Source organism: Bubalus bubalis, chromosome 23 (genome assembly GCF_019923935.1).
Source record: "Bubalus bubalis isolate 160015118507 breed Murrah chromosome 23, NDDB_SH_1, whole genome shotgun sequence".
In the NCBI taxonomy this organism is placed as follows: Eukaryota; Metazoa; Chordata; class Mammalia; order Artiodactyla; family Bovidae; genus Bubalus; species Bubalus bubalis.
Genome location: NC_059179.1, coordinates 9,862,996 through 9,880,844, shown reverse-complemented (window position 1 = coordinate 9,880,844; position 17,849 = coordinate 9,862,996). Strand labels below are relative to the sequence as shown.

General features: G+C 35.4%; 1 protein-coding gene across 2 annotated transcripts in view; it reads right to left on the bottom strand.

Moving 5' to 3' along the window:
- PTEN (phosphatase and tensin homolog) overlaps positions 1–17,849 on the bottom strand; it is a 101,526-nt gene that overhangs the window by 15,346 nt on the left and 68,331 nt on the right. For both annotated transcript variants that reach the window (XM_006073001.4, NM_001290977.1), the window contains 2 exons: positions 15,700–15,743; positions 13,692–13,930 (listed from right to left, as the gene is read on the bottom strand). In XM_006073001.4, coding sequence (XP_006073063.1) covers positions 13,692–13,930; positions 15,700–15,743 — 283 coding nt within the window. The remainder of the gene's footprint in view (positions 1–13,691; positions 13,931–15,699; positions 15,744–17,849) is intronic.

Below are 17,849 nucleotides of genomic sequence, written 5' to 3'. Positions count from 1 at the left end.
GGACTTTTATGCTTTCCTTCCCTAATGAATAGTAGAAAGTACATTTATATAAGTTTAAAGATAAGTATGTTGAATGGCAGGTATATAGGTATTCATTTCAGTACTTTCACAAAGGTTAGTATGATTTTATTACAATTAAAAAAATATATAAAGTGCCAAATAATGGATAAAAGTCACTTCAAAATCTAAGATTAAGGCTATAGTACAAAGATCATTCAATCAGAAGTCACTTCAAAATCTACGATAACGGCTATAGTACAAAGATCATTCAATCAGGAGACTTGGATGTGACTGCTGATAGTCAAAACACAAATTTTGTTTCTTCAGGAAAATGAAGACAATAATACTACCTTCACAAGATTCTCATGGGGATTAAACACTAAATGAAGTTAACACAAAACCATGCTAAAACAACAAAATGTTACAGAAATCCAAATCAGTGATTTTAGAAATTCCACCAAATATTTAAGGTATAATTTTTGGAACTGCAGTATTTTTAGTTCTACATATTTTCTTAAACAAACAGATCTAAAGCTGTGTTATTTTAAGAGCTGCTACAAATACCAATGTAAAAATTATCATTAAATTTTAAAAACTGTTAAGCTTAAAATTATTCTCTAAATCACATTACTTAATGCCACTTAACCCTGTCCCCCCAAAAAACCCTTTTCATGTTTATCAAGATAAAATACAGAATTGCAAAGCATGTTGGGGGAAACAGCACACACAAGATGAATGGCGGGGGGGGAGTCTTTTTTGAACCATGTATATTTATAATCTAGTCTAAAATTAAAATCAAATTAAAATTTTAAAATTAAATCAATGGAAACCTTTAAGACGACCAAGTTGTCAAGTTATTTATTGGGGTTTAGTGGAATGAAAGATGATCTTTTTTGTCCTTATCTTCATTCTTGGTATAAGTGTGCATGAAATAACTAGAAGATTTTCAAAGTTTTAATTTTATTCAAGTAGCAAGTGATTGGTAGTTTATCCGTAGTACAGGTTTTAGAAACCCAGTTAATCCTTAACAAAAAGGCAAATGCATAGAGAAAAAATACTATGAATCTAATAGCTGCTAGCAATGAGTGAGTAATTAATGTGTAATTACAAGAATCAAAATTATTGACACAATTCAAAGAAAAATGCTGGAAAATGTAACTTTAAATGTATTATTTTACTATCAAATTATGTGAAATTAGTCTTCTGTATCTTAACTTTGCAATCCTTATCTGTTAGCTAACCAGCATCTCAAATTCAATGTGCCCAAATTAAAAGAAATTTAAAACTTGTGGAGAAATCAAAAGCTTTACAGATACAGACAAGCAAATGCTACGAGTTCAGCACTACCAAATCAGTTTTAGTTTTATGTTAGATCTCTATATTTGATCACAAATAAGCTCTAGCTTTGTTTAAAAAAAAAAAAAAGTTGGAAGGTCCAAATGTGTACTATAAGCCCTTGAAATGTTGTTCTCACCCTATTCTTGTCTCTCACAGCTGTGATGCACCTAACTAAAATTTAAATAACAATACAATGAATCACAATGTAATCTAGGATTTGAAGTAAAATGACTAAAACTTCCACACTAAGTTGACAATGTGATTTATAACACTTTAAACATCATATATCCTGAATGCATTCACTGAAAACAATGATTCATGTGCATGTTTTACCTACAGCATCTTGAATATTAAGATTAAATTTAAATATATATCTTTTTTTAAAAATCTAAGAAATGAACTTACTGATCTTCAAAAAGAGGGCTGACCTTTAAAAGCTGTAGAAGATTAAAAATTACATGTTCAAAAATTTCCATTTTTCATTAAATTAAGACTAATAAAAATCAATTCTATTCTTGAATTAATAATTTTAAGCTAAACTGGTCTATAATTACATCCCTAAAATATAGTTCTACTCTCTACCACTAAATATTCTCCTAGAAAATTACTTATATTCTTAACTTTTTTCCCTCAAGTAAAACATTAAAACCACTTTAATTTTAGCTAAACTTAGCAGGTTGACTTAGCATCACATTTCTGGCCATCATCTCAAAAGGCAGCCACTGCTTCTTCAATTCCCTTTTATTCACCAGCCAGGAGGTTGTTTAGTGTTCCTTCCACTATTCCTTCTAGCTTACATTTCTACTGTCTTTACTTAGCCTCACCAATTCCAAATCTGTATCATTCAATAACTCTTTCCTCTGGTATACACTTATTAACACCTGACTGCAATGTTTTCAGCATTTTGTTTATCCACCTCTCTTTCTGCCCAGTTGCAAACATCGCCGTCTAAGAACTAAGTTCTCATTTTACTGGGAACCCTAAGGTAACCCAATGTGAGCACCCTCAGAATTATTTTCTCTCACCTTAAAATCTTTTTAGTGCTGATATTTTATAGAAGTGTCTCTTCATGTTCACACTGGTTCCATTTTTGCAAGTGTTCTATTAATTATCGCCTCTCTGACATCGGCCTTTATTCTCTCCACCTGTCCATCCTAATAAAAAGCTCAGGTAACTCATTCTTTATCCAAAACAAGCAAACAACTCTAAGACCAAAAACCTATTCTCTCCCAAAATCTTATATCCCTCTCAAACTTCCATCTTCTCTCTCTTACAAACTCTTGAAGAGAAGTCTCCTTAACTCTTGGAAGTCTGTTAGCATAAGGCTGATTTCTTAAAAGTCTTTAGTTCTAATGGGCATTAATGGTCATTTTCTACTGTTTTCCTCCTATCATTGTGGCTCATTTTTTTGGCTGCCATTCTGAAAACTCCCTGCTTCTTTCACAGGATACACTCTCTAAAGGTATTCTCTTATCTTTATGGCCATTCTTCTCTTCTTGTCCCCCCAAAATCGATCTCAGGTATCCCCTCTTTGTATCAATCCTATCTACTTCAGTCTCAGTTCACTCAGTCATGTCCGACTCTTTGCAATGCCATGAACTGCAGCACACCAGGCCTCCCTGTCCATCACCAACTCCCGGAGTTCACCCAAACCCACGTCCATTGAGTCAGTGATGCCATCCAACAATATCATCCTCTGTCGTCCCCTTCTCCTCCTGCCCTCAATCTTTCCCAGCATCGGGGTCTTTTCAAATGAGTCAGTTCTCCAAATCAGGTGGCCAAAGTATTGGAGTTTCAGCTTCAACATCAGTCCTTCCAATGAACACCCAGGACTGATCTCCTTTAGGATAGACTGGTTGGATCTCCTTGCAGTCCAAGGGACTCTCAAGAGTCTTCTCCAACAGCACAGTTCAAAACCATCAATTCTTCGGTGCTCAGCTTTCTTTATAGTCCAATTCTCACATCCATACATGACCACTGGAAAAACCATAGCCTTGACTAGACGGACCTTTGTTGGCAAAGTCATGTCTCTGCTTTTTAATATGCTGTCTAGGTTGGTCATAACTTTCCTTCCAAGGAGTAAGGGTCTTTTAATTTCATGGCTGCAGTCACCATCTGCAGTGATTTTGGAGTCCAGAAAAATAAAGTCAGCTACTGTTTCCCCGTCTACTTCAGTAGTTTAATTATAAATCTTACACATTAACTCCCAAAACTGTGTCTCTCAATATGACTTCACTCCTCACTCCCAGTCCAGAATTTACATGGCTGGACATTTTGAGCTGGAAATCTCACAAGTGCATAAAAAACAATATATCAGAGCTGAAGCTTTCATATTTTTGCATGGACCAACCTCTTTTAATTACTCACTTACTATTTTCTCCAGCATCTGAGAGCCAAATCTCTTCTAATACCATCACTATCATAGAGCAAAGGAAACACACTTTTAATTTGACAAAAATATAAGATTAATCACATAATTCAAAATGTTAAATGGCTTCCCAGTGTCTACCCAAATAAGAACAAGTTTATTAAATACTATAATCCCTCATGTTTGTTGTTTAGTTGCTAAGTCTTGTCCAATTCTTTCACAACCCCAGGCTCCTCTGTCCATGGGATTTCCCAGGCAAGGATACTGGAGTGAGTTGCCATTTCCTTGTCCAGGGAATCTTCCTAACCCAGGGATCAAACCTGTGTCTTCTGCTTGGCAGGCAGATTCTTAACCACTGAGCGACACCAGAGAAGCCCATAATTTTTTAACAAACATAAAAATACAGTCCAACTTCATTTTCTACTCTTATCTCTCCCAACTCCCTTCCACTTACTCTTACTTTTGGCCAAACTATTTAACTTCCCCTGTATTATGCTTTCTGGTTTTAAAAATGTTATCCTTATCACACTGAGGTAGGAGGGCAATGTGAGCAATCCTCTGGGAAGTTACATCCCTTCCAACACCTGGACCAATTTAAATAACATAATCATTTGATGCTTCAAGGTATTATAGCGGGCTGAAATACAAATCTGTTACTTACTTCTTGAAGGCTCCTACACATTTTCACTCTTAGATAGTCTATTCAGACTTTGTATTTCACCTTGAAACATTTATGATAACATACTTATTAAGAAAGTCGTGGTACATATACACAATGGAATATTACTCAGCTATGAAAAAGAACACATCTGAATCAGTTCTAATGACATGGATGAAACTGGAGCCTATTATACAGAGGAAGTCAGAAAGAAAAACATCAATACAGTATATTAATGCATATATATGGAATTTAGAAAGATGGTAATGACAACCCTATAGGTGAGACAGTGAAAGAGACACAGATATAAAGAACAGGCTTTTGGACTCTGTGGAGAAGGCGAGGGTGGGATGATTGGAGAGAATAGCACTGAAGCATGTATATTACCACATGTGAAACAGATGACCAGTGCAAGTTCAGTGCATGGAACAGGGCACTCAAAGCCGGTGCACTGGGACAACCCTGAGGGGTGGGATGGGGAGGGAGATGGGAGGGGGCTTCGGGATGGGGGACACACGTACGCCCATGGCTGATTCATGTCAATGTATGGCAAAACCCACAAGACTGTAAAGTAATTAGCCTCCAATTAAAATAATTTTTAAAACACTGTCCATTTTCCATTGACATTTTCAAATTCATTAGCATAGATTTGAATATAATTTTTAATATCACTTTCACACTGTAGTTCTATCTCCTTTCTCAAACCTAACATCTGATTTTTCTGTTTTCTCTTTTTCCTTTGATTGGCTTCCAAAAAGATGTATTGATTTTAATGGCATTCTTATACAATCAGTGTTTGGATTTATTAGTTCAAATGGCTTACTGTTTGCTAACTCATAAATTTATATTTTCATCTTTATTAATCCATCTCTCTCCAATTTGCTATTATTTTAATAATACCTAATATGAATTTCTATTTCTTCAATGACCCAAAATTTAAAGAATTTTTAAGTTTCCAAATAGTTGATTTAGTTTGATTAAATATTTTAACAAATTTTCTCATTCTACTGAATTATAACAAAGGGATGGGGCTTAGATATTTCTACTTGGAGGTGAGATTTTTATGGTTGGCCTAATGAATTATTAATATTTATAACTTTTTAAAATGAGAAAACAAATATATTTTATGGGATTTTATTATATTATTCAAGGAATCTACATATCTTCTTATTTTGTATCTTTCTGATCTTCAAGTGAGGGCTTCCCAGGTTGCTTAGTGGTAAAGAATCTGCTTGCCAATGCAGGAGACACGGGTTTGATCCCTGGGTCCAGAGGATCCCCTGGAGGAGGAAACAGCAATGCACTCCAGTATTCTCACCTGGTGTATCCCATGGATAGAGAAGCCTGGTGGCCTGCAGTACACGGGGTTACAAAGACTCGGACACAACTGAGCAAAGGAGCACGCGCGTACAACCTTAAAGTACGTTAAAAGATTTCTACTAGCACTGCTATCAATTTTTCCAATTTCTTCCAGTTTTTGCTTAATATATTGTGATGTTATGTTTAACACTCTATTATTGCTAAGTCTGCATTGTGGAGTGTGCCCTGTGTTAATATAAAATGGTATTCTTGGTCCAGTTTTACGCATTTTGCTGTGCATCAACCCTCTTATATCATCTTCTTCAAGATCAACTTATAATCTAGATTCCTCAGTTTAAAAAGTAATTTTCTTCCTCAGTAAACTACTCACTGGCACATCTAAACTCAGAAACAATGTAAATGTTTTAACATGACACTGTTTGCTTGAAAATTTGGAAACCCATGTTTCAGAGTGATTACAATAAGATTATTACAAGAAAGTAATTCAACAAAGGAAGAAATATGGTTCTTAAGAACGGTGAGTATTACAATGACATCATATAACAGTGTATGCTCAGATGCTCAGTCGTGTCCGACTCTGTGCAACCCCATGGACACAAGTTATTGTATATTAAGCTACATGCCAGACATTTTACATATATTCCTAAAACTACAACCACTTTACAAGACAGATCTTTTCTAAGGATAAGAAAACAGTCCTAATGTACATAATCACTTTGTTCAAAAACAAGATCTGAACTTAAATAAGACTCTAATTTTTTTTTACTCCTATGTCCTGGGTTTTCTAACAGTATGCATACTAACTATGTAAAATGAAAGACTTCACAACCTCTCAGAACTCTTGTTTTTCCTACTGACAACAGACCTCCAAAGTTTAGAGTATTACTGTGCTTCAGTTCTATGAAACTAACTATAAACAGTGTGCTGAAGAGTGGTACATTACCCACAGAATCCTTGAGAATGATATGAAACAGAAGACTGCTGTTTTTCTCTTTGTGTAGCTACAGGTTTATATGCTGTCTACTTTGGCAACTGCAATGGGAAGAGAGCAACAATGCTATGTAGCATCCTTATCCCTTTAGGATGCTCTCTCTCTCCCTGTGACTTGCAGGGAGAAAGAGGTAGGGCCTAGTCTTCAGCTTCGGATATATGCCCCAAGCCTCTGGCTAGAATGTTTGGTTAAGGATCAGAACATACCCTAATTCAGGTAAACTAGAACCTAATCTAGAAATTTTTGCTTGAATTGTAGCTCTCATCCCATTGGAGTTGCTAAAGTAGCACATAAACCCAGAGCTACTACCTTGCCATTACTTGTGAAAAGTCTGCCTAAAATAAAGTACAGAAAGATGAAAATACAGAGTTGAGAGACAGATTTCTGACATATGTTAAACATCCAGATCCAGGTCAGAGTTTTTAAGTTTATACAAGCCAATAAATGTCTCCTTATGTTTAAGCTATTTTGAGTTGGGTTTCTGTGACTTGAAACTGAAAGAGTTCTAATACATTAAAATACACTTCTTTTTTCCTTTTTAAAAATTTCTATTTTTACTTTGGCTTTGGGGATTAAAATAATAAAACCAATTTGGATAGGAGAACATAGTACAGTAGAAAAAATACTGGATTTGAGGATAGGAGACAAGGTTTTCAGTTATTACATAGATTAAATGACCAGGGGAAAATGATCTTTGCAAATCTGTTTTACCATTTATATTAAATGGGTTCTGAATTAAATAACTGCTAAGATTCTTCACAGCTCAGTGGTAAAGAAACCACCTGCCAATGCATGAGACAAGGGTTTGATCCCTGGTCAGTAAGCTCCTCTGGAGAAGGAAATGGCAACCCACTCCGGTATTCTTGCCTGGGAAATCCCACAGACAGAGGAGCCTAGGGGTCCTCTGGTCCCCTGGTCCATGAGGTTGCAAAAGAGTCAGACATGACTTAGTGACTAAACAACAAAAGATTCTTCAAGGTATAATAACAACTTTATGCATATATAGATTGGATAACAGGTTTAAATACCATGTATTAGCAAAACACAGTTTAACCCAGGAGAATTACTGTGTTAGAAAAAATAAAAACCTTATAGTCAGAGCTTTATTAAGCCAAAAAAGAGGATAATTATAGCTTACTTTGCTTGAAATGAAAAGATGAGAAATTTTCATTAGGTTACCATATGGGGAAACTTAATAAATAGACCAGAAAAAAATAACCTGATTATACTAGCACATAAATTCATCCCTCAAAGAAACTAGAAAATTTCCTCTTCTTGGGGTCACTCAGAATAAAGTGTCTACTACTTCTAGAAGACAGAAGTCTTCATTAAAGATAAGCTAATGAATTCATGTATAGAGATCATAACACACAAGAACTTTAATAACTGCTTTGAAAACAAATCTTCTCAAAAAGAAAATAAAAATCTCAAAATTTTTTCCTAAAATTTAAAGAAAGTAAGTATTAATTCATACTTAATCTGCCACCATTCTAGAAGGGAGAAGACGAAAGAGAGAAATAGCAGAGATTTTGTGCATGTTTGTCAGGAATAGAAGTTTCTCTCTGAATTCAGAAATGTGGGGCATCTTTCCAAAATATACACTTTCCAATATATTCCAATATACATCTTTCCAGTATATACCAATACCAGTATTGGTAGGGCATTTTAATTCAATTCATAGTTGGTAATAATATGGTTATCTATTTTAGTTCTGAAATGTACATGTAAATACAAATGCAGATAGGGTAAGTCATAGACTAGATGGGAAGCAACCCTAGAAGCTTTATTTGAGTGGGAACCATCAACAGTTCATTTTAGACTTTTTGCCATGTGCTCATAAGGTAAAGACCAAATATGCAAAGAAATGATTCCTAGAAAAGTAATAACATGATTGCTTTCTTATAAATTACTGAATAAAAGAGTCTTCCCTCAAGTAGTTATCCTACTCTCAGAAAACTTTTTTTAAGTAAGAGGTTATCAGTTGTACTTTGACTTCTCTGCAACAATCAAACCCTGAAGTCTTATTTGGGTATTACTAACTGCACATTGTTTTCAAGTGGTCATGTATGGAGGTGAGAGTTGGACTGTGAAGAAGGCTGAGCGCCGAAGAATTGATGCTTTTGAACTGTGGTGTTGGAGAAGACTATTGAGAGTCCCTTGGACTGCAAGGAGATCCAACCAGTCCATTCTAAAGGAGATCAGTCCTGAGTGTTCTTTGGAAGGAATGATGCTGAAGCTGAAACTCCAGGACTTTGGCCACCTCATGCGAAGAGTTGACTCATTGGAAAAGACTCTGATGTTGGGAGGGATTGAGGGCAGGAGGAGAAGGGGATGACAGAGGATGAGATGGCTGGATGGCATCACCGACTTGATGGACGTGATTTTGAGTGAACTCCAGGAGTTGGTGATGGACAGGGAAGCCTGGCATGCTGCAATTCACGGGGTCGCAAAGAGTCAGACACGACTGAGCGACTGAACTGAACTGAACTGCACATTTTATGGTGAAGAGGCACCCACCGCTCTGCCATCTATTTTGTACCAAGTATATCGAGAAAAATGGCAAGACTGCACTAGATTAATCTGAGGAGAGTCTCTGCAAAGTCTATAAATCCTAAAACGAAAACAGGACAACCAGTTCCTCTTTCTTCAAATCAAGGGGGAGGACTGGGGAGGAGCAAGATGGTAGAGAGGGTAGGGGAGAGGGAGGGGAAGGGGGAAGAGGAGGAGAAGAAACATTTTGCTCCTATAAAAATGTCACAAGGACATAACTTTCTTCAGTATCTTAGTGTTTCTCTGTAAAGTTGGGCTTCCCTGATGGCTCAGACGGTGAAGGATACAAGCAAAAGAACATTAAAGACAGTTCTAATAAAATTAATCCTACACTACAAAACTGATAAAATGCATGTATCTTCTATAATTGTGGTTCACAATTTCAAAAATGCAAATTCATAGACTCAACCTAAAATACTGCTAAGAGGATAAATCTCTTAGCAGATGTTTCAAGAATAAAACTACTTTGGATAATCAATTATACTTATTATAAGATACTTATTTCTCTGGAAAAATTCCACAGTTATATAACATCAGCTTTAATATGCTCCACTAAGTTTTCTTATGATAAGAGAAAGTTTATTTTTCTAAGCTTTCTTATTTTTATTTTCTATTAAGTTTTCTTATGACAAGAGAAAGACATATTTTTAAAAGTTAAAAATATATTATTATATATATTGTTATTTCTAACCATTAGATGAAGTCATACTTGTAGTTTGCAACAGAAAAAGTAAGACTGTTGTAGTACCTCTATCAACCAATTTTTTCCATTCCAAAAAAACCCTGAAAACTATGAAGCAGGTCATGAAAGGACTGGAGGTGCCACTTCCCTTCAGCATATGACGTCTCCGCTTAGCCAGCTACTAGTTTTCATCAAATACATGCCTGGTGACACAAACAGTAACTCCTGATTTGGAGTCCTTTATGGAAACTTCAGAGGACATTAACATTTTCAAAACAGTGACGTTTCTTGGCCCAGAAAAAGGCTTCTGAAGCAATATCATTATTCTGTAGACAGAGAGTACACCTTAATGACTAGCAAAATTTGGTTTTATGGCTCTGGTAAAATCAGAAGTTCTACCTGTCACTGTGACTCCATCCTGTGTTCACCAGAATGCACTAGTGTATAAGACTCTACCATTAATCCCAAGAGAAAGCTTATCTACTGTTGTGAAAGTATCCTACTGCTTCACAAGAGCCAAGTTTTGAATCACAGACTGTGCAAGAGGATCTGTCACAAAAAAAATCTACTGTTGAGAGAGGTGCCAAATTCAGTAAAGTCAGGACTTTAAATAAAGGATTCTTAGCAGGTTTTTGCAGAGAAGGCAATGGCACCCACTCCAGTACTCTTGCCTGGAAAATCCCATGAACGGAGGAGCCTGGTGGGCTACAGTCCATGGGGTCGCAAAGAGTCGGACACGACTGAGCGACTTCACTTTCACTTTTCACTTTCATGCATTGGAGAAGGAAATGGCAACCCACTCCAGTGTTCTTGCCTGGAGAATCCCAGAGATGTGGGAGCCTGGTGGGCTGCCATCTGTGGGGTCGCACAGAGTCGGACACAACTGAAGCGACTTAGCAGCAGCAGCAGCAGGTTTTTGTCAAGAAGTGGTAGCATCTATGCAATTCTTTGCTACATATTAAGTTCACTGGCTTTAGGAAAACAAATACTATAGCATAATATACAAATTCATTAACACAGTTTAACTCTTCAATGTTGAAACAAAACTGTGGAGTTATAATCCTTTCCTTCCTAACACATGCAGGATCTTGCCAAAAATGATCTCAATAACTAGAAGGCAAAGAAAATGACACAATATGAATTTATCTGAAGAGTCTTAGAAAATTCTTATTTGCTAACACAAGCCTACTTTCATCTGGCCAAAAAAAAAAACAAGAAAAAAGATTCCCGTTTGCTCTTTCATTCTTACGTGATAGGGTTCTGGGCATTTGTTTTCACCAAGAACAAAGTCAAAGCTGATTGGATATCAAATATGACATAAAAATTGCCAAGTCAAAGACAATGGCATAGTTTCAATGTGTTAAAGGCTAAATAGTAGGACTCTTTCACAAAATTTACTACTGAGGAGAACACCAAAGTTTAATTTTGGTTAATCTGTAACCACTTGGATTTATTCATTACTCTCAAGCAGAGGCCACTGATTCTGGCATAAAAAAGTGAAACAAAATTTGGGGAATATTTATAGTTTTTTTCATATTTTTTAAAAGGTATATAACATAAATAGTTTAAAAGTCCCTAACTTAAAGCTAGTTCTATGAAGAACAAGCTGGAATCAAGACTGCCAGGAAAAGTATCAGTAACCTCAGATATGCAGATGACACTACCCTTATGGCAGAAAGTGAAGAAGAACTAAACAGCCTCTTGATGAAAGTGAAAGAGGAGAGTGAAAAAGTTGGTTTAAAGCTCAACATTCAGAAAACTAAGATCATGGCATCCAGTCCCATCACTTCATGGCAAATAGATGGGAAAACAGTGGAAAGAGTGGCTGACTTTATTTTTCTGGGCTCCAAAATCACTGCAGATGGTGACTGCAGCCATGAAATTAAAAGACGCTTACTCCTTGGAAGGAAAGTTATGACCAACCTAGATAGCATATTCAAAAGCAGAGATATTACTTTGCCAACAAAGGTCCATCTAGTCAAGGCTATGGTTTTTCCAGTAGTCATGTATGGATGTGAGAGCTGGACTATAAAGAAAGTTGAGCACCGAAGAATGGACACTTTTGAACTGTGGTGTTCGGAGAAGACTCTTGAGAGTCCCTTGGACTCCAAGGAGATCAGTCCTGGGTGTTCACTGGAAGGACTGATGTTGAAGCTGAAACTCCAATACTTTGGCCACCTGATGCGAAGAGTGACTCATCTGAAAAGACCCTGGTGCTGGGGAAGACTGAAGGCGGGAATAGAAGGGGACAACAGAGGATGAGATGGTTGGATGGCATCACCGACTCAATGGACATGAGTTTGGGTAAACTCCGGGAGATGGTGATGGACAGGGAAGCCTCACGTGCTGCGGTCCATGGGGTCACAAAGAGTCAGACACGACTGAATGACTGAACTGAAAGCTAGTTCTGGCTTCACGTTACACAAGTTTTCTATTTTTATTTTAAATTCTTTTTACCTTCTTTCTTTTCAATAACTGAACTGTGTGGTACTCATCAACCCTGTTTTAAATTTCTACCACTGCTTCGGTGACTGTACTTTAATTTGATCCATCTCTCTAGCTTTTCTTCTCATTGAGTCACTTTTCCTTGTGCTGTCCTACATTTATTCACTTAAGTACAGAAAAATTTACCTTCTATATTTTCAGTCAGTAAAAGCAGCTGTTTCCCTCTACATTAAGAAAGAATGAACCAAAATAAATGTCTCAGGTCCTCTGCTCTGGAATTCATTTTAGCGCTACAGTTCCACGGTACACATAGTATACAGAAGTGTAGAGCAAGTTATTATAATCAATATTCACCAAATCATGCATCAACAGTTAAGATTCAATTTTGTAAACTATCATCAACAAACCATGCTTTGGTATCTTTAGATATAATTCAAAAAAGTAACAACAAATAAAACAAGTGAGGAAGAAGTAAAGGAACAAAAATCAGTGCAACTATACAGCTGAAAATGATAGTTACGATCACCTATGTTTCTGTTTTGAAGTTAAATTAAAAAGAAATTAAACTCAAAGAAAGCCCTCCTCATTGCAAAAATTATTAAAACTATAATAAATTTTCACATAAAGTTCAGATGTCTTCCAATAGAACTCTCTTTCCCCTAACTGAGGTAGTTTGGTTTGTTTTTTTTCTTTCTTGGAGACAGAAATGTACAAACTCCCTTTGTAAGAAATGTAAACATGTTTTGTCATACTTACTATCCAAAGAAATAAATTCCTTGAAAATCACTGTAAAAATTCTCGCAAGAGTTCACTTTTTGCTTTCACATGTATTACACAAATTTGTCAATGATTTTTAGCAGTCTTTAGTTTTCTGAATAAGAGAAGAACCTTTGACTAATCTTAATTATAATTTCACTTATAAATATTCAAATCAAAAAACAATCTTTATGTATTATAAAAGTAAAGATCACACTTTACTAAGTAATGGCATCCAAGTTATTATCCACAGACATTTTATTTTCAAGCAAGCTTCAGGAATATAAATCTTACTTTTGATCAGTGTGTTACTTTTTAAAATGCTTTGTAAAGATTTCATGAGACCAAACTTTGCAATCCTGTTCATAGGTAAGATCTGCCAGCATGATATGAAAATGCAGGCATGAAGAGAAAAACTTCAGTGAATCTGCCATTTGCTCATATGAAAGTTAAGGTAGCATACTGACTTAAATGTTTAGAGGAAGGAAAATAAGGGTTACCAATTATCTTTGTAAAAATTTATTTTCCAATAAATTCTCAGATCTAAGTAGACAGAAAAAAAAAAAAATCAAACATAACTTACCTTTTTGTCTCTGGTCCTTACTTCCCCATAGAAATCTAGGGCCTCTTGTGCCTTTAAAAATTTGCCCCGATGTAACAAATATGCACAAATCATTACACCAGTTCGTCCCTTTCCAGCTTTACAGTGAATTGCTGCAACATGATTGTCATCTTCACTTAGCCATTGGTCAAGATCTTCACAAAAGGGTTTGATAAGTTCTAACTGTGGTGGATTATGGTCTTCAAAGGGATACTGTGCAACTGTGATAAAAAGATAACCTCAGAATAAGAAAATAATCTCACTTGAATTGCTTATTACAAGTAGGTTAACTTTAGAAATGTTGCATACAAATAGTTTAAAAATATCTGAACTATAGAGAAAAAATTTATTGTCTGATAATTTTCTAATTTTTGAACAGAAAATAATCTCTCATTAACTCAAATTTATCCATTAGACAGGTAAGTCAAGTATTATTTTCCTCACTTTATGATGGAGGCAATGGATAGCAACATATCAGAGGTCACAACATAAGAGAGGGAGAGGTAAACTCAAAATGAAACATCACGTGAGCCTCTTATCAGGGCTCTCAATACATTTTCTAGCAAAAGGAACTATAATATCTATAATATTGCATTATCACAAAATATGTATTCCAAAGAAAGCAAAGATCACTAATAAATCAATAATGCAAAAGACTGCATTTTATGCTTTATATAACAGAAAGGCCTAGCATATTATTTTAAAGATGGTCTCGAAAATGTAACTGTTGCATACACACAACTCTAAAGACATTTACAAAAGACACTTAAAAATTTTTTGTTTATAATGTATACAACTGCAGCAAAGTTTATCATGCAAAGTTTCAGGACTTTTCACATAAGTTGTAAGAACTCAAAACTTCTCTGTTCCCATAGTTGGGGTTGAGGTTTTAAAAAATTTTTTTTCTAGAAATAACACTTTAAATATGTCACTTAAATTTTATCTTATTGGTCTCTGCCTAGGTTCCACTCTATAAAAATCCTGACTAACATTCAACTAATTATCCTCTGTGTCACTTAAATATGTGAAAAGTGTGTCTTTTATATCTTCAACCAAATCATTCATAATGTGACACAAGATAGACTCAGTTAAGCCTTTGGTCTGAGAGAACAGCTCTTCAGACAATGACTGCTACTACAGGCAGTCATCAGGACAGCTTTGATTTAGTCATCTGCTAGCTGAACCATCATTTCATCTTCATTTCCCCAGTGGCATACAAAAATATCCAGGAAAACCTGTTAAATGTCTATTCGAAGGTGGATAAAGCTCAATTAAGACACTCTTTGACCAGTAAACAGCAAAAATCCACTAAAAATGAAACATTCTTAGTAATAAATCTACCCTAGCTCTCAGTTATTTCAGCACTTCTGAATTCTTAAACCAAGTTTGAAAGTCTGTCCCTATAAGTATTTAGGAAGGAACAATGGCAAATCGGTAGCTCACGGCATCAATTTTCTCTTTGTGACTATCACAGCAGCATCTTGCCAAGCTTCTCAACGTCCCAGGTCTCTCGTGGTTCAAAGAGTTCCACAAACACAAATGAAAGTTTTTGTGGACTCGGAGATAAAATATGCTACACCTGGAGAATAACTCACTTAAAGCAGTTTTTGCTCTCATCTATCAGGCTCCTTTTATCCATATTTCATTATACCCTTTTCCACTGTACAGGTCATGTTCCATTACAGAATTAAGTCATTCTCCTTTCTCCCTGTAATCTCTTACTATCATGCCAAATGCCTCAAATCACCGATATAACCCTCTCTTTATTCTGTTAGTCTATAAATTTCTCCTAGTTTTCAGTTAATTCAATTTAGTCTTCCTCATTTACATGATACTTATTTCCAAAAACACAACAGCAAAATTAATTTCAAATTTTCTCAGACCATCTTTAAGATAAATATATCACTTAATACTTGAGATTATTCATTATTGGTATGACAGTAAAATTTAGACTGCTGGCTTCAAGTTATCTAAGTGTACCTATACTTACCTCTGCAATTAAATTTGGCGGTATCATAATGTCTTTCAGCACATCTAAAAGAAAAATTTTAATTTGATATAAAATTATCTTGTGCACTTGAGGAAAAAAAGTGCAACAGTAACAAACATTTTCTGAACCTTTATAATATACCAGGCATTATGTTAAATATCTTACATTAACTACTTCTTTTAATCCTAAGAATCCTATGAAGTAGGTCCCATTCTTCAATCCACATTTTACAATTAAGGAAATCTAGGTTTAAAATGCTAAGTGTACACAATCAGAGCTTATACATTTGGTTGCAAAACTTGTAATGTCACTAATATAAAACAGGGCAAATTCACCTGCATCCACACCTTCACCATTTCCTTTATGAAAATTACACACGCTAAAGGACTTGTTTTTTATTTCACAAGTACGTGTAAATAACTAACTAGTTTCAATTTTATCTTTGCCTTTTAATTGAGCATACATAGTTTTCTCAAACTATTATTATAAAAGATGTATGTTAAAACAGTTAAAAAAAAAGTAGGGGAAAATTTAAAGCAAAGAATGAAAGTGAATGATGCTAATCTACTCAAACACAACATTAACTCAGTTATTTTAAACCTGATCTTTCCCTCCGTAGATAAGCCAAAGGTCATCTTTTTCAATAATCTCTCAGGTTGTAAGTTTTAATTCAAGTCTGAGAGTAATGAAAGAGTAGTATGTAAAATCAATACAGAAAAACATTGACTTAGCATATTATTTACAGCATGCTAAAATCTGTCTTTTTACCAGTAGTCACACATTTGCTATCATGCACTGGCTGACTCATGATTAACAGGCCACATTTATAGGCTCAGAAAGGGATTCCATACATTAGTTTGTGGTCAGCAGCATCCTGGTAACTCCAACTACTAGCCAAACCAGGTATTTTCAAAAATTTAGCACTTTAAAACAAATAAAGACTCTTAATCCACCACTGCAAAATCCCCAAATTTTTAAACATCTGAAATTTTCTCTTAACTGTATGGTAAACTCAACTGCAGGTGAACTAGATCTGAGTTTATAAAAATGTGTAGTCTTTAATTAATAGAAATACATTTAGAACGAAGAGTGAAACAATCTATTCTGGGTACTGTTCCAAATCCTGCTGGGGTGTTATGTAATACAGAATATATGTTTCCATGTTAACGTTCTAAAAAAACTGAAAAATTCTGAATGCTGAAACAAAACTAGTTCAAAGAGTTTCAAATAAGCAGTTATGGACCAGTGTTTTACATTTAAAAATCCTGAGAATATCTGTAAAGTTCTTTTACTTTAAACAGCTTTTAAACTGAAATCCACATGAAGATAGGGAATCCCCTGGCAGTCAAATGGTTAGGATGGTGCTCTCACTGCCGAGAGCCCAGGTTCAATCCCTTGTCGGGGAACTAATATCCCACAAGCCTTGTGGTTGTGGCCAAAAAAAAAAAAAAAGTTCCACAACAAAGTTGAAATAACTCTTAAGTAAATGGCAATCCACTAATTTTTAACTGGTCAGATCTGAAACAAATCGGCTTTTATACTACCACTGAAAACCAAGTTTTCCCCTTTTAGGATATTATAATTCAGTATATTGAGTTTGCTAGAAAGAAAATTTATTTAATAATGAGATGCATATATACACATCCTTGCTAAATAATTTCATATTCACTTAAATTTTTAAAAAATGACATAAAGAAGAGAACTAACCATGAAAATAGTACCATTTTACACTGTCTTTGGTACAGATTAAAGAGGAGTATGGTCAATAGTGAAGAATCCGTGAAAAATGAAAGTTAGTGTTAGTCGCTCAGTTGTGTCTGACTCTGTGAACCCATGGACTGCAGCCTGCCAGGCTCCTCTGTCCATGGACTCCTCCAGGCAAGAATACTAGAGTGGGTTGCCATTTCTTTTTCCAGGGGATCTTCCTGACCCAGGGGTTAAATCCAGGTCTCCTACATTGTAGGCAGTCCTTTACCATCTGAGCTACCAGCGAAGCCAAAGAGTCCATAATGGAATATTTTATAAGGAATCATGTAAAGCTAGAGCTTAGGAGACAAGGGGAGCACTATATGCCAGGAAACAATTCTAAGAAAGTGGTCTCATGACAGCAAAACAAAAATAAACATTTTGAATTTTATGCAGCTTCAGTT